This window comes from Anoplopoma fimbria, chromosome 12, assembly GCF_027596085.1.
Source record: "Anoplopoma fimbria isolate UVic2021 breed Golden Eagle Sablefish chromosome 12, Afim_UVic_2022, whole genome shotgun sequence".
NCBI classification, from domain to species: Eukaryota; Metazoa; Chordata; class Actinopteri; order Perciformes; family Anoplopomatidae; genus Anoplopoma; species Anoplopoma fimbria.
The window spans coordinates 22987505-23011471 of NC_072460.1; the positions used below are offsets into that span (position 1 = coordinate 22987505).

Here is a 23967-nt window from a genome sequence, read left to right on the forward strand (position 1 = left end):
CAAAGAACAGTGAGTTCATATTCAGTTCATGCCAAGAACTTGATGTAAATATGGTAATACACATACTGAAAATAAAATATTAAATAAAGTAAAAAATGGAAAAATGAATCAGAGTTAATCTACTATAAGCAAAAGTAGTTCGGATAAGATATTGATAATAAATAATACTTAATAAATACATTATAAAACCATTAGTAATAAAGCCACGTTTTAGAATACTAATGTTTGAGAGATACATTTATTTGATGGTTAAAAGGTTCATCACTGTACTCTTTGCTGTTGTAAAACCAAAAGCTGTCTCCATTCTAACAGTCAATAACTCATGCTGGCAACTGACAGATCATAAAACATGGCACTTTGTTGAGTTTGCCAACAATATTTTTTAAATGTCACTAACTTCTAAATTCTTCCACAAGCTGTATCAGTTTACAATGAGTTTTTACTTTTAGATGTTTTGATCTAGTTCAATTTAAGATGGTCAAGAATTCAAAAGGTCTGTTCAGCTGATGATTTTAGATTTCTGTCTAAACATGGCTAGATCTAATCCAGTTTAAGTGTCTTTCTTTTGTTTCCTGTGTAACCGGCTGACTTTTTGCTTTCAAATGTTGTGATTCAAATGAATTTTGTTTGTAATCTACTCCTATTTTTTGTTAAAAAATATTATTATTTTATCATTTTGATATAAAGTTTTTATATTTTTACTACATTTTATTCTTAAATTGCATTGTATTTTCATGTTTATGCTGTATTAAAGCATGTTTGGGGACAGGTGCAAAAATCAAATCAAGCAATGATACATTAATGAACATAACCTTAGCATACAAGCACAATAGTCTCTTTGCTCCCCTAATAATGCTCTCTGTTATCAGATGTGTTTATTGTGTGAAATGACCACCAGATGATGTTGTGGGATCCTGCATATCGTGCACTCCTTCTTAGTTTCCTTTGCTGGTGCTTTTGATGGTGGGGGTTTCTCATCCCAGTCTCTGTACACTTTTACAAAGTGTCTCTCTTGTTTCTTCTCTTCTTCCCTCTTATATTCATTTTCACAGGCTGGACGGTTTACCACCAAACGTCAGAGAGAGTCACCTATAAATCTAGTAGCAAACCACGCACTAGATTCCTCAGTGGACCTGTGTCTCTGTCCATCTGTTTGTATTTGTTCTTTTCTATTTCCCCTCGCTCATTGTTCATCTTCTCTTTGTTTAACCTGCCTCTCTCTTCTATCAACCATTTATTAAAAATATGTATCTGTAATATAGTGGATCTTCTATTTCACCCTCCTCACAGGCCTCCTCACCTGACACTCATTTTCTATTCCTAATACTCGCCCCGTCCCCTCAACAAAGTCCAAGCTTATGTTGTGTATGATATTTTCCTTTTGACCGCCAGAGGATATCCATCGCATGCACACGTCATATAAGTATTCAAAACTCATGTCTACAAAGTCAATTTAATCTATCTAACATAGGAAAACGCCACCAGAATCAACGGCGCGTGCAGCCAGGAAATGTTTCCTTTTCATTCTCAAGCAATATATGAAGCAAGTCACATTTCTGTGTAGTCGGTGTTTTACTTTAAGGCTTTTCTAGCAGTCCCCCTCACCTGTTACTGCTGTTTGACATCATAATTGGTGCAGAAGTGCTTGTGGACACTTGTTTGTGCCACTTAAAGTTAGTTAATGGTGCTTTTGGTTCCCAGTAATGTTTGTTTCTTCCTGGAAAGAGCTTGTGCTCAAGCCATGACTTCCTTTAATAACATCTGTGTCCTCTTGGTGTTTGAAGTTCTGCAGGAGCGTGACTATTTCCAAAGTCCAGGCTTTTAGTTTGACAGCATTTTTGTTTTTGTGAAGATACTCTTAGTATGAGGAATTCACTCTGGTCCTCTGATGTAATTTGCCTTTCAACAGTTATCGCCATTATGTAAATTTGATTAAAGCTGCTGTGTAGAATTGGACATTTTCCGACTTTGGTTCCCCCAATGGTTTGATCTTTTTTTGGGGTCTTTTTTTTTTTTTTTTTTTTTTTTTTTTTTTTTTTGCAGAAAAGTTGCAGGACGACTACAGCCATTTCTATTCAGTGGGCTTCAGCACTGAGGATGCTTTAAACGAGAGGCTGTGCTTCATTAAAGTAGAAACTTTCTCAATTGATTGTTGAAAATATTGCTCATGAACACAGTGTTTCCACCTCCTGGTCTGCATCGCTTTAGATAGCTAGAGCACCTTACATGCCCCTTGTCTTACATACAGTATAAATGTAGCCATGTGTAGTATTGTCAGAAAGAATAAGGTAGAACGTAACCGGATCTATGAATTCAGAATGACCCCAAAGACTCTCGACACCGTTCAGTTTCTTGGCATGAAGATTGAAAAGGGAAACATTTCCAGGGTGTGCGTGCCTCTTATAGATCTGCGTGTGTGGCCTGCAATACCCAGGCTGCAGGAAACTTGGATGTTAAAAGGTTTTTTTGGGGGTTTTTTTTATCTGTAGTCTGGCATTCATCCACAATTAACAGAACCACAGATCCATTGATAAACCATTCATTCATGGGTATAATGCCCCCCTCCCCCTCCCCCTCCCCTCTCATACAAACGCTTTGTGCAGTGCTTCTGGCTTAAAAAAACCAAACAAACGCACTGGGGCTAATTCTCTCCAAACATGGGCCTGAGGTCAGATCTAAAAAAATAAAAATAAAAAGACAGGATGCCCTTTTGTATAAAAGTGTGTGTGTGAGTGTGTGTGTGTGTGAGAGAGAGAGAATGCCAAAACCTTTTTATACCCAATTATTTTTTTTTTCTTGTGTGTTTCCATCCACTGTTAATTTTAATTGTATAACATCTCCCCAAGTCCAGGCACTTTGCCCAGGTCAGCAATCCTCTGTACACTAACACAGAGGAGACAAACAAAACGAACAAAAAAAGCGGCCAGTCGTTCCCTGATAGGCAGCTCTCTCTGTCCCTCATGTTTGGACGGAGACGACGTGCATGGTGCAGGCGCCAGGCAGGGCACTGATGGAGACTTGCTCCGCCATACGAAGGGCTGTATCATCAGTATTACTCCTTTTCTTTTTTTTTTTCCTTCTCCTTCCACCTCTCCTGAGTTACCTGCATGTTTCTGACTTAAGTGCTGACTCCGATGAGTTCCAGCTAGTATCTGTGTGCCTCTTTTCAGTTTTGGAGTTTTTATTTATTTTTGTTTCACGTTCTTTTTTTTTTTTTTTTTTTTTGTTTCACAGGCATTCTCACATCGACAAAGGGATCTCTTTTTAATCCAGGCTCCAGTCTTCCTTTCGTAGACAACACTAGTATCTTGTTATGGTCTCTCCGTACCAATAAATTATAACTTTATTCCTAAAGGCAATTAAGATGATAGTGACTGCATATTACCATATTTCTTTCGGACACAGCATTGTTTTTAAAAAAAACCCATTTCAGCTGTTCCCAGTAGGTTAATTAAGAAGGCAGCATTAAATATGACGGTCTTCATCCTGACATTGTTGCTATGAATGCAGGAACTATTTAACGTGCAGCCTCACTAACCCAGGCTAGGTGTGCTTTCTGTCGACTAATAGTCAACTTTTCCTATGATTTTAAAGAGAACACCTAGGCTCTTCCTTCCAGTCCTCCTCACTTTTAAACCCCTTTGTCCTCCTTTTCCCTCCTTCTCTCTCCCCAATTGTTTTTAATAGCTGAATGTGCTTTTGAAGCAGCTTGTCCACATTCGTGTGGTGTGCAGTGTGTCCTGGCCTAACTGTTCCTGTCTTGTGCTGTTTTACCTTTTTATAGGGTCCACTCTGAAACGACTATGTCTAGGCAAAGAGCGCAGTAGTAGTAACTATCTCATTTACTTTCTTACTCTCTGTCTTTCTTACTCTGTCCTCACTATTTTAGTCCTCCTTATTTTTGTATGTGCACTTTATTTTCTTTATTTTTTCGTTTGTTGGGGCACTTTGTTGCGGTCATTGTCAAAGATGTTGGTGCTCTGTTACATTGATTTACGTTTGTCGTTGTTTTGCATGGCGGTGTCGATGTCTTGATCGCTGAATTTTGTCATTGCTTGCACATCAAACATTTCATTTGTCTATGAAAGTCACTCATGTTGCAATCCTTTGGCTGCTATGTTGGCAAAACATGTCACAGTAAATAAGTTGGATACATATTTAGGCAACAAAGCCATCAGGACTTTTCCTAATGTTGCTTTCACGAAGGGGATATAAGGGTTCATTGTGTGTAAAGTGCCTTACATTACGCCAAACAGCAGCCATTTGATTTGACTGACAAAATCATATTTTTCTTTTTGACCTGTCCAGTTGTTAATACCTTTTGTGTCTTTTCAGGGTCTTCTGTCAACACCGCCGCGGCTCAGCCGTCACACGCCGCAGCCACATCCTCACCATCCCCACAGCCAATCTCGCGGCTCGCTCAGGTCCAGACCAACAACAGCAACAACAAGAGAGGCACGTTCACCGACGACCTCCACAAACTGGTGGATGACTGGACGAAGGAGACCGTCGCGGCGGCCAATCAGCCGCGCCCCTCCCTCAACCAGATCAAACAGCAGAGACGCCAGCTGGACCTGGAGGCCACAGCGCCACCCATGGGAGCAGCCAAACGTGAGGTATATAAAATGGAGATGATCACTCGGGGGATGGATGATAAAGGATCAGCTGTACTTTGATCTCTGATAGGGGTGTAAAGTTGATGCTCCCTTATGCAGGGCAGCACAACACACTGACTAAATGCACAGGTGAATCGAGTGTGGTTTGAAGTGTGTCTACAGATATACCCACCTTCAGTTTCACTGTTGGAATCCAGTCGGGCACAAAACGTGGTCGACTGAGCTTGATTATATCGACTAACCAGACTAAACCTCGATATTCTTAGATTTCATTATGATTAAATTAATTAATTTATTTAAATTCTTATTTTATTTTTTGTTTGTTTTTAGCGTTTTATTATTATATTTGATTATTGTGATTGTTCTACCCTGTGCAGCACCTTGAGATTTCTTTGTATTTTAAAGTGTGCTATATAAATAAAATCCATTATTATTATTATTATAAACCTGCTAGCATGCTACAGCGCTAACACAGCTGAAGTGCTGCAAAAACCTTACCGAGTAAAACTCGCTCTCCAGAATTTTTGTTCTGGGTTTTAGCAGTAGACATAAACAACTGTTTGGGTTTGCGATGCTGTATACCAAACCGAACGTCCTGTATCGAGGGATTCAATACAACACACATATTGTTAAACCCCTAATCTATGACATTTGCAGTATTTAACAACTCCCTTCTGTTTCAGATGAAAAGCCACGTCGGTCCCCGCAAGTTCCAGCTGCCTCTTTCCTGCCCGCTGACTGCTGCTCTAGGCCCCGGTGGGCCCAAAGGCCTGGCTCCCAACTCCTCAGCGATGCTCCCTGCTGGGTACCCTTTACCCGCGGGCTCCTATGGAGGGATGGCTCCTGGTCCTCTTTACCCAAAGCAGTGGCCTGGTATGCCTAGTCCTGTAGGGTCCGGGGGTCCCGTAGGCCTGCTCGGTGCTGCGAGAATGATGCCCTACGCCACGATGGCGAACCCAGGGATCCAAGCCTACCCTCTGGTCATGAACGACCCCGAGGGTGGCCCCTCTCCGAAAACCACTAGAACTGCCTAATCTGCCCGCTAACATTTGTTAGTGTGTTTGGGCCCCGTCGTCCAACTTCACTCCGTTTCTGGTTCACCAGAGCCACAAATGTACATAATGTGATCTTGTAAATTACATGACGCAGGTGTTGATAACCTTTATACAACACTTCTATCTGTAGTTAATGTATGTATGTGTGTGTGAATGTGCTTGCGTGCGTGCGTGTGTGTGTGTGTGTGTGTATACTGAACAGTACGTGTTAAGTATGTATGTCTGAATACCTAATGCTTTTTGGCTTTGGTTTTGACTAAACTCAGCCATACAAGACAATTTGTCTGCAGTCTACAAAAAACATTATTCTTTATTACTGCAGTTTTCACGTTGATTTTTTTTGCCTTTCTCACTTTAAACACTACATTGGAATCCAAAATACCAGTGGTGTGAGATACAGTTACAAGACAGTATTTATGATGAAGATATTAAGGAATGTAGTGCCTTGAACATTGATTTATAGATTATTTTTTTCTTCTGTGAAACAAAGCATGTCTGCATCCAAGTTATTTAATTTGATGGTAGCTTGAGTGCAGTCTCTTTTTTTTTTTTTTTTTTTTTTTTTTTTTTTTTTTATGCATTACAGACACTTTTGTTTTTTGGTTTACATATGAATGCCCTTGTAGAACTGCACTATTAACACTATGCTCTTATTTAAAATAATAAATTCATGTTTTAACCCTTGTTTACTTTCCACCCCTGTGACAGATGGAATGCCATAGTGGTGAGATGTACCGTTGCCTTTGCAGAAACAAATGGTTACTGTACGACTGATGAGAGAAAGGAACAAAAAAAAAAAAAAAAGTTACGCCAGCAGCCAAACCCACTCTTTTCAGGTCACATGGTTCAGTCGGACACAGCCTCTTTTTTTGATAGGACATCTGATGCGTTGGACGGCTGGGTTGCGGCCTCGTGCTCAGAGGAAAGGCGGTGTCCAGAGCCATATATATATATATATATATATATATATATATATATATATATATATATATATATATACTGTACACAGTTCCCTCTACAGTATATGCCTCTGGTAGCGTTCTGATCAGAATGTAGCAATTAATATGTGAAGGCTTGAGGCTGAAAAGTGCAATTTAACCCCTCCACAAAGCTTTGATCGTGGCCTTGCCACAAGCCTTATCTCTGATGTGTGCAACAGGAGCAAGCTGAAAAAAAAGTTGAACAAAGTTACAAAATCACCAAGCAAGAGACGGAAAGTCACCCGGAAAAGTAAAAACATTACAAACCTCCAAGCGAGTCACTACTGCTAAATGTTCTCTCAACTTGGCTATCCTAATACTCCGCATACGCTACATGTGAAACGTTTTGTGCAATCACCAGTTAAGTCTGATGTTTTTTAAATTACTTGATGTTTAAAGCTCTTTTTTTTTTTCTTTTTTTTTTTTTGATGCTGCTATCGTCTGAGGTGATTCCACTGTACAGTTAAGCATTATATTCACATAAAAATGGTACTTTAATAAAAATTTAAATTAAAAAGTGAGACGCTCACAAAGCAGTGTTATTGCCTTGTTGAAATTTTGATGTTGTGTTTATTTTTCCAGGTTGCTTTGGGTGACAGCTTTTTTATTTTTTTTCAGTAATATATTGCAAAATTCAAATGAAACTTGATGCGGGAGATTTGCACAATATAGTCTCCCTGAATTCTAATCTATGTTTAACAGTTTCCTACACTGTATATAGTGGGTTTCACCGCCTGTACTTTTTTTTTTTTTTTTTTGTCACTGACAAGCATGGCCAACTGTTCATGTTCCACAAAGCAAAGATAAACAATACAGCTCCAATGGTTAGATGTTTCACAACTCCACAACACATTTAAACGTTTTCAGCATCCCGATTCTGCCAAGCTGTGAATTGTACAGTTTTCTTGTACTTTATATTTGTACATTCTTTTGTTTTTTTTGGACTGTTTAGAGGTGAAGGTGGTGGTGGTGGGGTTGTATTGATGTATATTATTCCATCAATTCGGTTTGAATTGGACCTTTTATAGGATATTATGCAGAGTCGTCTGCTTTGGTGAAAATACTTCCAGTAGTAAGAGATTTCTGTTCTCTGTCACTTATAACTGGTTTTGTTCCACCTCCTTTGCTGCCAACTCATGATGAGCAGAGGAAGGAATGACTGATGTTGGCCTATGCGTTTGGATGCAGTGATCAGATGGAGGGGCTGATATGCAGAGAGGAGGAAGATGATGATGATGAGGAAGAGGAGTCCTGACTCCTACTCTGCTCATCTCACTTCTCTCTCAACAACAACATTGCCCCCTGGTGAATGTGCTCCGATTGTCAAAAGGCTTGTATTCAAACTGTGTGGGATTGCTTCTGCCTGCTGTGTGTCCCACTGCATTACCCCACCCTGCCCTGCTGCACTCTAATCACAGACTGTGTGTTGAGAGAGAAATAAATATTATTTTGTGCTTGATTATATGTTCCAATGTGGTTTTTATTCCCTTTTTTCATTACTTCAGAGGCTATAATCATATCAGAATCAGCTTTATTGGCCATGTATGCATACAAGGAATTTGACTTTTTTTCGTTGCCCTCAACGTACGTACACAGTCAAAGACAAACAAAATACAAGGACAACAAATAAGACAAATGTAAGCATAAACATTCAACTTCTATGTACACATTAATATAAGATAAGATAAGATAATCCTTTATTAGTCCCGCAGCGGGGAAATTTGCAGGCTTACAGCAGCATAGAGGATAGTGCACACAAGAGACATAGCAAAGAAAGACAAGATAAAAATGAAAAAAAAACAAGTATTATAAATAAGCAACAAAAACAGTAGAAAAACACAACAACTGAAATATAATATTTACAGACAGAAAAAAACTATTTTAACTATAATAACTAATATAAATGCAAAAGTGTATATAAATAAACAAAAATACAGACAATGAAATGGAGATAATAGTGCAAGGATGCATGAATAAATATGGAAAGTTTGTCACAGGACATGAGGTAGGTGTAATATGTATTTATAAATATATATATAGGTACAGGATTATTAAACAGATTGATTTTGACTATTTATTGATATTAAAATATTTACAATGTAGTTAATACAAACATATAAGATAAAATCAATCAATACATTTTAAGTTGTATTTTTTATTTATCAATGGAAGTTGTTCAAGTTGTTTCTTTATAGAGTTATTTGAAGGCCACAAAAAAAATCTATTGAAACAAAGCCACAGATTCGCCACAGTCAACTCGAAATTAACCCGTGGGAAAGAAAAGGCCTAGTAGATTAAAAAAAAAAATATATATATCCACTAAACTCGGACACTGAATGTAATATATAAAAATAGGAAGTTTTAATTTAAATCTGCTTACAGGATTTATTTTAATACCAAAAACCCGCTTTGCGTGCGTGTGTCGAATCAGCCGCCACTAATCCGCGACGTAACGTCACAGCAACGCTCTCCCCTTTTGTTCAGCCGAGTTCCTGCATTTATTCCCCCCTACCAACACAATGAAATAACCGGACTATATATATACATATACACAAATATATATATATATATCGTTATGTTTCATTAAAGCTCACTTCACTCTCATCTGGGGGATTGTTTAATGCATTAAAAACCCAATAATTAAGGTGTTATTTGCGCTCAGGATGGGGTGCACAGGGGTGAGGTCATTGTGGAGGGAAACCCTGTGGATGCTCGACTAACGCTCCCGGGCTCTCTCCACTAACCGTCCGGCGGTTGGGGACTTAACGGTTGCTAACCTCCCGCCGCCGCCACGTTGTGACGTCAACCTCGTGAGTAGAATCTTTCCCGTTCTGGTCGCCAGCGAGGAGGAAGTGTTGTTGTTGTTGTTGTTAGCTAGCTAGCTGTTAGCTCGTTATGCTAGCAGCGCCTGTGCTTTCATTGTTTGCGTAGAAGAAGAAATGAAAACAAAAACCACCACACAGGGTTCACGTTGAGGGTGAAATACAGGAAGTGTGTGTTTGGATTAAGTGTGTTTAGCTTCTTGGATGTAGCAGAGGGGGATAGAAGCATTAATGTTCTGTTACTGGTGTAACAAAAGGGAACTGTTTACTACTGGGAGTGGGAGTGGGAGGAAGGGTCACGTGACTGCAGCATAACAGGTGCACAGTGTGATGCAGGTGTGTAGGTGTGTGATTCATGTTTAATTGATTTTTCATTTGTGTTCTTCTCTTCCAGATGTGAACGTGGACAGCAGCAGTGGCTGTCGGCACGATGGGGCTGGACTTTGACGTGAAGACGTTCTGTCACAACCTGCGGGCCACCAAGCCCCCCTACGAGTGCCCCGTGGAGACCTGCCGGAAGGTCTACAAGAGCTACAGTGGCATCGAGTATCACCTCTACCACTATGACCACGATAACCCGACCCCTGCGCAGACTGTGCCCCAGAAGAAGAGGAAGGGACGGCCTCCACGCGCCTCCCTGGCTGGGTCAGGGGACACGGACGACGGCGGGGGGAACGGAGGTGGAGGGCCGGGGGGGAACACGCCGGGGAGCCCCAACCGGTCAGATCACTCTCACTCCCCGGGCAGAGAGACAATGACCTACGCTCAGGCCCAGCGTATGGTGGAGCTGGAGTTTCAAGGGCGCATCCACCGTATCAGCATCTTTGACAACATTGACGTGGTGTCAGAGGAGGACAGTGATGCGGAGGATGGTCCTCCGTCGGGTACGGGTGGCAGCGGTGGAGGGGTGTGTAATGGGAGTGATGGCGGAGGGAGTGAGGTGGGAGGCAGTGGCAAGGACCGGCCAGATATCCCATCCTCGAACGGCGGCAAATCCACCCCAAAGTCGGGGAAGCATAAAAGCAAAGAAAAGAAGAAGGACGGCTCGTCTCATCATCACAGCGCTCAGTCGGGACCCGCGGTCAAGCTCCCTGAGGCCGTGTTCAGAGAACTGGACCAGGAGAGACCTGATGCCCCCCCTCGACCATCATCTTACTACAGGTCTGCATTTAGAATTATGATGTGGTTTTGTTAAATACATGGAAGGCATTAAAAGATAAAGGCACATTGTAATGGGGAGGCCGAAATATTTAAAGCACATATTTACACAGTCCGACATCAGAATGTTTGCAATTGTACAACTTGTTGTCGTGCATGTTTCAGGGAAATTAATGTTACATTTTTTTTAAATATAATTTCCTCTTTTCTACAGAAAGTTGAAGTTGGTGCCAAACCTGCATAAACTCATTTCCCTCTTTCTTTCCCACTCTGGTGTTCAGGTACATTGATAAGTCCGTGGAGGAGCTGGATGAGGAGGTGGAGTACGACATCGACGAGGAAGACTACATCTGGCTTGACATCATGAACGACAAGCGGCGGCGTGACGGCGTGACACCCATCCCTCAGGAGGTCTTTGAATACCTCATGGACCGCTTAGAGAAGGAGTCCTACTTCGAGAGCCACAATAAGGTACCTGAACCTGAAAATTATATTTTAACACTGAAACATTTATAGAATTCGTCCAGCTCTGATCTCCACTTACCCTCCCTTCTCCCAGGCCGACCCCAGCACCTTAATCGATGAAGATGCCGTCTGCTGCATCTGCAACGATGGGGAGTGTCAGAACAGCAACGTGATCCTGTTCTGCGACATGTGTAACCTGGCGGTGCACCAAGAGTGCTACGGCGTGCCCTACATCCCGGAGGGCCAGTGGTTGTGTCGTCGCTGCCTGCAGTCTCCGAGTCGAGCCGTGGACTGCGCTCTCTGTCCCAACAAGGGGGGCGCTTTCAAACAGACGGACGATGCGCGCTGGGCTCACGTAGTGTGTGCTCTCTGGATCCCGGAGGTAAATCCACACACCACTACGGGGCTGGTCGATTTGGAGATTATCAAATGTCCCAATATTTGAGAACTGGATACTGATATTGTGACTATCGTAGGATTGATCATTGGGGCTTTTACTAAATATTTACACAATGATCATTTTGATAAATAATAATCAGTAATGTGGATTTAATGACTACGTTTATACACTTAGTCAAAAACAATATTTAGTCTCATATCCAGATATTTTTAAAATATCAACATATCGCCCTTCGCTACACGACTACATGCGTTCTCGATCAGAACTACGTAATCATGCAGATGTTGAGGTGCTCTGCATTGTGCCCACAGCTTTTAGAATTTGTTTGTTTTCCTTCAGAATCAAAGTTGCTTTGATTTTCTGCAGTGCGTGCATAAGGATTTAACCTTATTAACTGATGCGTACACAGTCCAGGGGTCTCATTTAGAATGTGCACACCTGTACAGATCTCTCTCCCATGTGTACGGACATTTTTGAGACACGGAGATGGTGAGGTGATAGATTAAAGCCAGACTGTAGAAATTAAATCTGAGAGGCATCATTATACGTATAATGAAATAACATTTCATTTTACAATCAACACTTAAAATGATGAAGGCACTTGCAAATTACAAGGTAGAACAAAACGTAATCATACTTTGGTGATTCACTTTTACCTCTTTAACTCATTATACATATAATGATAACTCTCACACATTTAATTTCACTTCGTATCACACGTTACTTTGCACTGATATAGTCTCTCCTCATCATAAACGGGCAAACCAGCAGTGTTATTTTGTGCTTGTACTAGTGAGCTATAACTATAAGCACATATCAGTTGTCAAAGATCTAAACAAACTCTATGGTTTTATTAATCAGAATATTTCTTTTGCCGTACGTTCATTTCCTCTTTTGAACGTATGCAAATATTTAGTGTGGATCCTACTCATTGATTTATAAATGAGACCCCAAGACTTAGAGGATGATGGTGCACAGATATAGAGATGGTTGCTTAGATCGTTTAGTCACATGTTGAGTGCAAGTGGTTTCATTTCTATTTATTTAAAGAGAAATATAAAAGTGAGTTTTTCTGCTCTTCCTCAGGTCTGCTTTGCTAACACAGTCTTCCTGGAGCCGATCGACAGCATCGAGCACATTCCTCCCGCCCGCTGGAAGCTCACCTGCTACATCTGCAAGCAGCGTGGCTCAGGCGCCTGCATCCAGTGTCACAAAGCCAACTGTTACACCGCCTTCCACGTCACCTGTGCCCAGCAGGCGGGCCTCTACATGAAAATGGAGCCCGTCCGAGAAACGGGGGCCAACGGCACCTCGTTCAGCGTCCGCAAGACGGCCTACTGTGACATCCACACGCCGCCGGGGTCCGCCCGACCTCTGGCAGGAGTGGGCGGGGCCAGCATGGGTTCGTCTCACAGTGACGGAGAGCTGGAGGAGGACGACGAGCCCAGCATCTGCCAGGATGACGACTCCAAGGGCTGGAGCTCCGAGCGGGCCAAGAGGGCGAAGGCCAAGTCCAGGATGAAGATGAAAAGAGCGAGGAAGATCTTAGCAGAGAGGAGAGCTGCAGCGCCTGTGGTGTCCGTGCCCTGCATACCTCCACATAGGTACTACACTATGTACAATATTTACCTGTACTTCCTGTGCTCAAGACGCACATAACTGTTACCCTTTTTGCCAAAAAAAAAGCATACACTACTTGTGTATTTTGTATACTAATCTCCGCTTGCTGTTCTGTAAATCATCCGTACCTCCTTGAAGCATTTCTGATTATAGTACAAGAGTGAAAGTGTTTTTTTTCTTTTTTCTTCAGGCTGAGCAAAATCACCAGCAACTTGACGGTACCCAGGAAGAGCCAGTTCATGCAGCGACTCCACAGCTACTGGACCCTGAAGAGGCAAAGTCGTAACGGCGTCCCTCTGCTACGCCGACTCCAAACCCACCTGCAGTCCCAACGGCATATCGAGCCCCTCCCACCACCGCCGCCATCGCAGCTCCCACCGGTGACTTGTGCAATTGTAAAAAAAAAACACAAAAAACACACACAAAATGAAATTCGAGAAACTCAGTTTAGTCTTTGTTCTGTATTTGCCTCATTCAGCTGTCTGACATGTTTGAGGGTTTGTGTGTGTTGGTGTTGCAGAGGGACAGCGAGGAGAAACAATCGGCACTGAAGGAGCAGCTGAAGGCGTGGCAGAGGCTCAGACACGACCTGGAGAGAGCCCGGCTGCTGGTGGAGCTCATCCGCAAGAGGGAGAAACTCAAGAGGGAGACGGTGAGACACAGATACCCTTTTGTTTCTGTCACTAACTGACATCAAAACCATAACATTTGCAGAAGCACACTAATATCCTGTTGTTCACAAAGTCTTCTCTTCGGATAAACTTGCCTCCATGCAGGAAATTAAACAGTTTTTCAATAATTGGGTCCAAATAAAAAATGAATAATACAATCTTAAAGCCATTTTAGCTGTTTCAGTAATATCATTTCTATTGTTCTACCTCCTTGCAGTCTTTACAGTTTTTCCTTAAAGGGTTAATAATTTGTTGTGTTCAGGTCTTTGGGTTGTTAAAGGGTTAGATGCTGCTGGGAATCTCTGAGACATCTGATAATCCGTTGCAAACAGCAGTACACTCATAAACAACACTTTCCTTCATTCCTTGCAGTTTAGTAGAGACAAACATGAGTGTGCGGGTGCATGCAAACGCTTGAATTGAACTTCGTAAACAATAAGTTCTCTCTACACAGATTTCTGTATGTTCATTTATTCACTCAGCAGGTGTACATAGTTAAAACGTTGTTTCTGTGTTCAGATTAAAGTGCAGCAGATGGCGCTGGAGATGCAGCTGACTCCCTTCCTGGTTCTGTTGAGGAGTACGTTGGAACAGTTACAGGAGAGAGACATCAACAACTTTTTCACCGAGCCGGTTCCGCTGGCAGAGGTAAATGCACTCATTCATTCACACTCAGGAGGTTTGCATATTCCCTTTAGATATGTTTCCTCTTTTCAGGTCAACATCATTGTATTAATCTTATCACATTGGCGTATTTATATTTGTCTCCTCCTCCTTTTTATTTGAATTAGTACATAATGTATGTTGAATATTTATAATGCATCTCACGTACAACTTGCATTTATTTATGTCTTGGTGCCGGATACAGCCGTGGCCGTTTTCAGGTTGTACGTCCGTCTGGTTCATTCTTGTGAAAGCGATATCTCAGGATCGCCCTGAGCAAATTTCTTCTCTGGCACAAAATATCCAACTTGCACTTAAGTGTGACCTGCATAATCTGGTGGTCAAAGGTCAAGGTGGCCTCTCAAAACAAGCTTTCAACAACTCGTACGCTAATTATGACAATTTCACACCAACGGCTAATGGGATAAAAGGATGAAGTGATGACATTTTGGATAAACATGGATGTAAACTGCAACATGACTGACTGATGGTGGAATACAACCACAAGGTGGTACATCTAGTTTATTGTGAATATAGTTATAATCCTATTATAATAATAGTATAAAACTATTTAATTTTAGAAAATGCCGTCTCTATTTTAACTCCTTAATAACCACATTTTAAGGATCCTCGCCAAAATGTTTCGTGTTTATGTAGAAAACAAATATCTCAAACTGATAGTGGCTTTAAAATGACAGTATTGGTCAGGTCAATGGTCACTCTGACTTCTAAACGCTCAGTTCAAGACTCCCAGACCTCTACCCTCTGCTCTCCAGGTGCCGGACTACCTGGACCACATCGACACCCCAATGGACTTCCAGACCATGTGGAACCTGCTGGAGTCCCATCGCTACCTCACCTTTGAGGCCTTTGAGGCAGACTTCGGCCTCATCGTCAACAACTGCCTCAAGTACAACGCCAAGGACACCGTCTTCTACCGTGCCGCCCTGCGGCTCAGGGAGATGGGCGGGGCCGTCATAAGGACCGCCAGGCGCCACGCCGAACGGATAGGCTTCGACTACGAGGCCGGGATACACCTCCCACGAGAGCCGAGCCCGGAGAGTCAGCGTGACCTAGACAGGGACAGAGAGAGGGACCGAGAACGGGAGCGAGAGAGAGAACGTGAGCGAGAGAGGGAGAGAGAACGGGACAGAGACAGAGAACGAGAACGAGACCGAGACCGGCCGCTGTCCTCTAATGAAGATGGTAAGTTAACTATTTTAACATTTGTTGAGAAGTTTATGGCAGCGTGAAAAAAGTAGGTGAGAGGCCAAATGTTTTATATGACTATTTTTTGGCAAAGAGAATTTCTAGGTTCTCCAAACACTTTTTTTATTTGGCAGGCTAGAAGCTTGATGAAAATGTAATTAACACTTGGTTATCACACAAGTGAATGAAATACTGGAGAGAATTAGGGTAGGTGAGAAATCGTAGTGGAAGGTACAAAGTGGTAAAGGAAGGCAGACCATGAGTCATTAGTGTAGTAGAGATACAGTTAAACGCTAACAAGGACAGTTCCAGGTTATTGTTGGTGTTTTCTTATTTGTTTTTCTCTTTCCTTTCACTCTAACGATATATTCCTCATCACAAGCACTGGAACAGCATTAGACATATGTGGGGTAAGATGCTGAAAACAAATAAGGTCTTTGGCACAGTGAAGCATCTTGACCAGTAGGTGGTGCATTACATTCATTCAGTTCAGGTGCTCACTTTACTACTTCTTTGGTTTACAATATAAAGTGAATTGTTGGCCTTATCATTTATTTATTTTTAACTCTCATTTAAACTATAACAGTCTCAGATTAAGTTTTGTAAATGTTGCAGATATGATGAATTTGCACAGCTTACACCAATATTGCCCAAATTTAGCATTATGTAATTGATGTCTGGTAGCTTAGAAATTTGACCAAAATGCCACCAGGACACAGCCTTCACCCCTCCCTTTGTTTGTTTCCACTCATATTTGACTTTCCTAAATTCTCCTTCTTTCTCTGAAGGTGTTTTAACGGCCTTTCTCTCCCTCCCTCCCTCCCACAGAACTGCTCCTGCCAGAGAACCGGCGGCGGCTACCGCTGGAGGAGCAGCTGCATTACCTGCAGGCGCGTCTCGACGAGGTCAGCTCGGGGAAGCACAGCATCGGACAGTCGCGGAGGGCTAAAGCTCTGAGGAAGGAGATCAGCGTCATCAAGAGGAAGCTCGCCCACCAGCGGGAGGGAGGCTCCGGCATGGGGGGCCGGGAGTCCGTGGGAGGAGGGGACCGGGGTTCCTCCCTCCCCCATCACCCGTCCTCCTCAGGACACCACGATGAAGGGGGAGAAAGCAGCAGCCAGGAGATCGGTGGAAAAGGTGCGTCTGGAAAGATTTAAACCATCATTGATGTGCAGGAAAATCATAAAAGCTGTTAAAGGAAAGTATCACTTTTTGCTTCTTTCTTTTATGTAATTCCATCGCTTATTTTTATTATTGTTTTATCTATTTTATTTTACTAAATTATTATTATTTATTTATTATATTTCTTAGTTTGTTCTTATCATATCAATTGTTTTTTTGTTTCATCTATTGTACAGTTTAATCAGGGTTTAACTTTTACCTTATTTAGTTATGCTTTGTTGGCCTCACTGTTGAGCTTTCTGTTGTTGAATTGCTCTGTTTTGCTTTGCTTTGTCTGTAAAAGCACTTTGTAAACCCTGTTTTTTAAGTGCTATATAAATAAAGTTATCATTATTTTATTTTTTTCTGGCATTTTAACCTATGAACCTCCCTCCTCCTCTAGAAATGAGTGTCTCCTCGTCCGCCCTGGCTCCAGAGGTGGGACGTCGGACATCTGTCCTCTTCTCCAAGAAGAACCAAAAGATGGCCGGACCCCCCAAAAGGCCAGGACGCCCCCCAAAGAACCGGGACGCGGGCTACGCCGGGTCCGGGTTGGGCCAGAGCCCCATCGGTCCCCCTCAGCTGCCCCTGCTGTCGCCGAGCCGGCAGAGGAAGAGGCCCCGCAGCCCCCGCACCAGCTCCAGCTCGGACAGCGACAGCGATAACGACGACATGCTGCCAGGTACGAAGGACAAACGCATAATAAATGTTAACACATGATTTTTTTTAATCACACACACATTCGTCAGTCTCCCTCTCTATTCATCAGGTTTGCCAAGTAACGGTTTCGACGGAGGAAACCAGCCGGTAACGGAGAGCTTCCGTGTTTACAGGAGCGAGTCTCGTCTGCCTCGCTCCAGCTCGGACTCTGAGTCCACAACCAGCAGCAGCAGCAGTGCAGCTTCAGACCGGACCAGGTGATTAGTGCACAAACATTAGCGCGTTGTTTTTATCTTTACAGCACAGACCTACAGGTAAAGGGTCAGTCCTGGTCTCTCATTAGCCCTGTTGTAAACCGCTACAGCTGTTTTTAAGCAAACAATCTCAGATGAACCCAGAGTCCGAGATGATCAGGTGACACATTAACCATACCAACTTCTTTAGCCTATATTATGTCAGGGCGGGAGGCCAAACAAAGTATCCAGCTTTTTTGCTAAAATACATTTATTTGCTTTCCAGTGATTTCCTGGTTGAAGATGCAGTAACTCTTTTTGGTAGCACAAAACTGATGCAACAAGAAAACGATAACATCAGCCACACCTAGTTTGTGAAGCGTGGTTAGATGTATTTCCTTTTGGCCAACTCAGAATGTAAAAACTTTTAACTTGTATGGCTCTTAATGGTCTTGTCCCTCTTGTCTCTCAGTACGACCCCCTCGAAGCAGGGCAGAGGAAAGGCCTCGTTCTCCCGCTCCAACTTCCCGGAGGACAGCAGCGAGGAGACGTCGGGCACCGAAAATGATTCCTACTCAGTCGGAGGATCGCGGAGCGTTTCACATTGTAAGCACGCTTTCATATCCTCAAACACACACACACACACACACACACACACACACACACACACACACACACACACACACACACACACACACACAGACACAGACACATAATAAATGACTCTATCTGTCAGTATTATGAATGTCTTCTCAGAATCATTTGAATAGTAATGTAGGTGGTTAATCAGTAGAAAAAAGCTGCCACATATTGGTGTGTAACCAATCTGATATACATCCAGTCATCGTTTATTTGATCTGATATGTTTTTTACCAGTGGAAAGATTACTAATAAGGTTGTCATGACACTGACTTATTTACTAATCAAACTGATCTACTGACATTTCTTAAAGGTTGCTTATAATGCATTTTACATTTGACTGGAATCCAATTGAAAAAAAAAAAAAAAAAAAAAAGACCTGCAATGACCCGACCGTTTCATTATATTCTTTTTTTTTTTTTTTTTTTACTTTTGTTGGAGGTAACAATCCATGCCAAGAAGGATAAACCTTCCACCACAAAATATAGAAAGAATAGAGACAGAATTGGTCCTCACAGCAGGAAACATCCAAACAGAACTGAAATATTTCTGCAAAGGGACACAATGCAGACATCTTCTAATATGCAGTGACAGGACACAACTACTTACATGTCTGTGGTTGATGCTGCAAAACCTAAAAGCAACTAAAACTAAGATATGAGAATCAGTCACTTAGAAAACATGACATTCTAGACAGCTGCTGTAGTTGTTTCCTATGATATGGAGGAGAAATGAAACGTAACAACAACCAAACATGCAGATAAAGAGATCAGCATTCACCATGTGAAGTGTTGCATTTTCAAACTCAAATAGAGACCACAGCCTGTTGTTTAGGACACCAAACCCAGCTCTCACCCCGCCCCGTTGCCCCATTAGAGAAACAGATTATTATTATTACAATGTTTTTTTTCTACATTGTATCCATTCCTTGTCACAACTTGTCTTAAACGCGTAGAAAAGTGTGATCGTCGCCATAAGCGTAGTTTAGCGAGACGTGAGGCTGCACAATGGTGACTATGTTCCTGTTGCTGTGCTCCTTGCCGTCAGTGGTGCGGGGTCGAGGCAGGTCAGGCTGCTGGATGACCTCTGATGACTATTCTTCTCTTGAAGCTTTGGATCTGGTGTGGGCCAAGTGCAGAGGCTATCCCTCCTATCCTGCTCTGGTGAGACACAAGCGGACACTGCAAATGGCACGGATCAATTCAGGACATTCTGCAGGATTAAATGACCGGATGTCTGACCCTCCTCTTGTCTCCGTTTGCCTGCAGATAATTGACCCGAAGATGCCCAGGGAGGGGGTGTTCCACCGAGGCGTCCCGATACCCGTCCCCCCTTTGGATGTGCTGAAACTAGGGGAGCAGATGACCCAGGAGGCCAGGGAGCACCTGTTCCTGGTCCTCTTCTTTGACAACAAAAGAACATGGTCAGCACTTGGGGTCCTCTTTCTCACCTTTTCTGTTCACTAACTGTATCGTCGCAAAAACGTTTCTTCTTTGTTTGTTCTCACTGACATCCTGTCTTTTGTCTTTTTAATGAGTACAGTAAAACACAAGACGCACGCAAAATAGGCCTCTGTTACTGGATGTGTGCACACGTAGCTCTGTGGCAGTAGTTCAAAGGAACCATGTCCCCGTACTGAAGCGCGAGGCAACAGAACACATTGCAGAATTAGGGCAAATGTGGTTTTTGAGAACAGAACACAAAGAGGAGGGGGAAAAACATATTTTAGGTCATCGTGTGCTGCGCAATCACATTTGTTCAAGGTCTGCTTTTAAGTTTTGAAGAAAAACAACTGTGTGAAATGTGATGGGAGTCGGTGTTACTCTCATAGACGTCATAGAGGTCATTTAGAAGGTCGCACCTTCTGCGGGACCCACAGGTGGGTTGCAGGAGATTTGATGAGGGTCGCCAAATAAAATTGCAGAATTTCTTCGATAGTCTTTTATTTAATATTAACATTTCTGCAGTTTACGTTTTAGCCACAAATGCATGTTTGCATTCTTCTGATAATTGGAGCCTACTTAAACCATTTTGATCTAATATGAAGGGCTAGCAGACATTCTGATTGTTTCACTGATGACAGGAAATGGAAGAAAAAGACTTGCTCTCATTTATTAAGTATTTAACATTTGTATATGTTTTCAATAACACATGCTTAAAACAAAGTGGTGATTTATCAAACGTATATCTCTTCGACATGGCTGCTTTAACTACTCATTAATATTTAAAAATATGCAAAAATTGTGGTAAAAATGGTCAGGAACATTCATTAACATGCCAATTCACTGTTCGCAATTTATAGATGAGGCCTGTTGTTAATATTGTCGTGATTGTTTGTCTTTATTTATTTATTTTTAAAAAAAGGGTCTCCAGATATGAAGTTTGAGAAACATTGCTCTAAAGTTCCTTGTCTTGCCTCCTGAGGATTTTTTTGTTTTTGTTTTAGCTTGTTGTTGCATAAATTAAATCTACTGTACCTCTGTTTGATTGAAAATGATTTAACACCCACTTGTATGTTTCTGTGGATCCAGGCAGTGGCTGCCGCGCTCTAAGCTGGTGCCGCTCGGGGTGGACCAGGAGCTGGACAAGGAGAAGATGCTGGAGGGCAGGAAGTCCAACATCCGCAAGTCGGTGCAGGTGGCCTACCACCGAGCCATGCAGCACCGCAGCAAGGTGCAGGGAGACCCCAGCAGCGAGACCAGTGACAGTGACTGAGAAAAGAAACAAACACACGCAACTCACGTGTCGGCGTTTCTCCATCCAGAGCACATCCCTCCATCACAGATCACAAAGAAACAGTGCCAGTATCACAGAGTGGGGAGAAGGAAAAAAACAAAAGAACATCCACTACATTGGCCCCCTGGACACACACGCATCATGCACACTAAGCCGTATTTAATCTGACATGTAAAATATTGTATTTAAGAGAATTGAAATGGAATTAATAATAATAATAATAATAATAATAATGATGGAAAACAAAATATGCTATGTTTGGAAATCGCCAATCAAAATGTTCCTGGTATATGTGGTGGATATGTTTCATTAGAAATGAGATGACGGTTTACAGACTGCAACAAAGGAACACAGTGTTGCGCTAACTCTCTTGTAGTTTTTTACACATTTTACATTGGAACGGGGGATGCACGTCGTGTACGTCAATTGCACACACTGTGGGTGTGGCTGGGAACTCCGTTAACCCCAACAAATCTTCACGTCTATCAACCACCTCTACAAAAACACAACAAACAGGCCTGGTGCTCGTGTCCAGTCATCCGGCCTTGGAGCACAACGAGAGACGATATTGTTATTTATTCTGCCTACTCCTTCTTAACACGGTCCACAAGCTCCCCTTTTTTTATATCATGGACTACTTCTAATCACTCCTGCTGCACAAGACATTGTGCGGTCCTCTTTGTCACTCTGCGTTCATCATGTCTCGCTGTTTTTACAGTTTCTTTTTTTTTTTTTTGTTAACGTACGTCTGTCACACAGGCCGCCGGTCAACGAATAATGAGGACTAAACTGAAACACGTGATCGCCTCACGGTCTTGTCTTAGAGACTCAGGCTAATGGCTTTAGAACTTTTTATATATACAGATTGCATAAAGAATAGAAGTTTAATAAAAAAAAGAGTTGAGTTTTTTAAACTTGCTGTGTTCACTGTGTGTGTGTGTGTGTGTGTGTGTTTGTGGTCTGAGGGTGGATGTGTTTGTTCTCCTTCAGTGTTTTCTCCTGGTTGAGTGGAATGTCCTTGTGTGTACAGTTCATTTATTCCGACCCGCCCATCTTTCCTAAGAAAATTGTGAGTCATAAGTGCTTCTCATGATTTATTGAGCTATATCTCGCTTATCCTGAAGTTAACTTCCTCTTTTATATTAACCGTAAAGTTTATGTTTCATACATCTGACACCTTTTTGGATACATGATACCCTGCTCAGCCCACAGGCTTTCTTTCTTCTTACCTCCAGAGAGTTAGATCATGGTAAAAAATATGGTCCGCTCAGAAGTAAATAACTTCTCTGTGATGGTGTGACTGTTTACATTATCAGTTGCTACATGAGCTCGTATGTGAATGTCCCCCCCCCCCCCCCAAACCAATGTTCTTGATCAATCTTTCCGCGCACAATTACGATCCCCCACCCGACTGGAACACCCGCTCGCCACTACGTCTGTATCTTCAGATTTGCCACCAAAGCGACACCCCTCTGGGTAGAGACACTTTGTTTCCTGTCCCCGCTCAACGTGACTGGAAACAACTGATAAGCATCAGTGAGTGGTTTTGACAGCACACTCTGACCTGGTTGTTTTTCTGCCAAAGCCGTGTTTTAGCTTTCAGTTCTCACTGTAGCTCCCAACATCTGCTTTACATCTGCTCTGTACACACACATTCATGCATGGATTAGAATCAGCTCTATTGGCCAGCTATGAGTGAACCTAACTGGAATTAGACTCAGTTTTCTTTGCTATCTGTATGTGGTTATATGTGATTGTATCTTATGAATGACAAAAACACAAATCAGATGTTAGGTAATACCACAGTGAATTAATCAAGCAGTGCAATCTTTTCTTCCCTCGCATTTTTCTCATGGTGGGTGACTGTGTGTAGACTTGTAGATGTGTCGTACAATTTCAATTTTGAAATATTGATTTAAGTCCAATTGGCATTTGCTGACTTTTAACCGTCCACTGACATGTGTTTTCAAATCACATTTTACCCAGAGATGCTTTGAGTGTTCATTTGTCTTCATGGTGTAGGTTTTATCACAATGCTGACTCTGTCCAGATGTACTTATATGCAGGTGATTTAACTAATTAAGTGGCTCCTAAAACACTTTGGCTGCACCGGCACGCAGAACGTTTTGTAGCATGTTGGGCAGCCTATATAGCACCGCATCGCTCCTTCTCAATTTCAAGGCCACCAAAGAGGGCACTTCATCACGTTTCTCTATTTAAGTGCATCCTAGAGAGCAACATGTAATGTTTTCTCCATTTAAAGGCAGCCTAGAGGGTACTTCATCATGTTTTCTCCAATCACGGGCTCCCGAGGAGGTGACTTCATCTCGTTTTCTCTTCTGTAAGGGCAGCCTAGAGGGCACTTGGTCATGTTTTCTCCATTTACCGGCTCCCTAGAGGGCACTTGATCATGTTTTCTCCATTTACCGGCTCCCTAGGGATGACTTCATCTTGTTTTCTCTGCTGTAAGGGCACCCTAGAGGGCACTTCGTCATGTTTTCTCCACTGAAAGGACACCTTAGGGGATACTTTATCATGTTTTATCTATTATAAAGGCACCCTAGAGGGTACTTCATCCCGTTTTCTCCAATTAATGGCACCCTTTAGGGAAATACATCACATTTTCTCCATTTAAGGGCCCCCTAGGGCACTTCATTACGTTTTCTCCAATTACGGCCTCCCTAGAGGTTACCTCATCTCTTTTTCTCTTCTATGAGGGCACCCTAGAGGGCACTTTATCATGTCTCTCGAATGAAAGGGCACTTTAGAGGATACTTCATCATGTTTTCTTCAATTACGGGCTACCTAGAGGTGATTTAATCTTGTTTTCTCTACTGTAAGGGCACCCTAGAGGGCACTTCATCACGTTTTCGCCATTT

The 23967-nt window shown here is 42.3% G+C and overlaps 2 protein-coding genes across 7 annotated transcripts in view; both read left to right on the forward strand.

Moving 5' to 3' along the window:
* LOC129100021 (serine/threonine-protein kinase WNK2) overlaps window positions 1–6145 on the forward strand; it is a 46499-nt gene extending 40354 nt beyond the window's left edge. For 4 of the 5 annotated variants that reach the window (XM_054609515.1, XM_054609516.1, XM_054609518.1 and 1 more), the window contains 3 exons: window positions 3785–3829; window positions 4336–4616; window positions 5300–6145. In XM_054609515.1, the coding sequence (XP_054465490.1) occupies window positions 3785–3829; window positions 4336–4616; window positions 5300–5650 (677 nt within the window). In that variant the 3' untranslated portion in view covers window positions 5651–6145. The remainder of the gene's footprint in view (window positions 1–3784; window positions 3830–4335; window positions 4617–5299) is intronic. The other variant, XM_054609517.1, reaches the window with a different exon arrangement.
* Window positions 6146–9142: 2997 nt separating this feature from the next.
* Window positions 9143–21985, forward strand: brpf1 (bromodomain and PHD finger containing, 1). 2 transcript variants are annotated; one of them, XM_054609099.1, is made up of 16 exons: window positions 9143–9461; window positions 9868–10634; window positions 10913–11102; window positions 11191–11478; window positions 12583–13100; window positions 13307–13511; window positions 13637–13768; window positions 14307–14435; window positions 15227–15656; window positions 16488–16796; window positions 17224–17502; window positions 17590–17737; window positions 18186–18319; window positions 19463–19515; window positions 19621–19775; window positions 20884–21985. In XM_054609099.1, exons 2-16 carry the CDS (start codon window positions 9904–9906, stop codon window positions 21065–21067), a joined length of 3885 nt encoding a protein of 1294 aa, XP_054465074.1. In that variant the 5' UTR covers window positions 9143–9461; window positions 9868–9903; the 3' UTR covers window positions 21068–21985. The 2 variants fall into 2 exon arrangements, with proteins under 2 accessions (XP_054465074.1, XP_054465075.1); XM_054609100.1 differs by having other exon boundaries at window positions 13307–13496.
* The last annotated feature ends 1982 nt before the right edge of the window (window positions 21986–23967 follow it).

Bases quoted from the DNA above. Each gene is read 5' to 3' on its own strand.
- brpf1 (XM_054609099.1), top strand. From the start codon at position 9,904: ATGGGGCTGGACTTTGACGTGAAGACGTTCTGTCACAACCTGCGGGCC. The intron at 10,635-10,912 runs GTCTGCATTTAG...TCTGGTGTTCAG, and splicing joins CGACCATCATCTTACTACAG to GTACATTGATAAGTCCGTGG. The intron at 13,101-13,306 runs GTACTACACTAT...TTTTTTCTTCAG, and splicing joins CCCTGCATACCTCCACATAG to GCTGAGCAAAATCACCAGCA.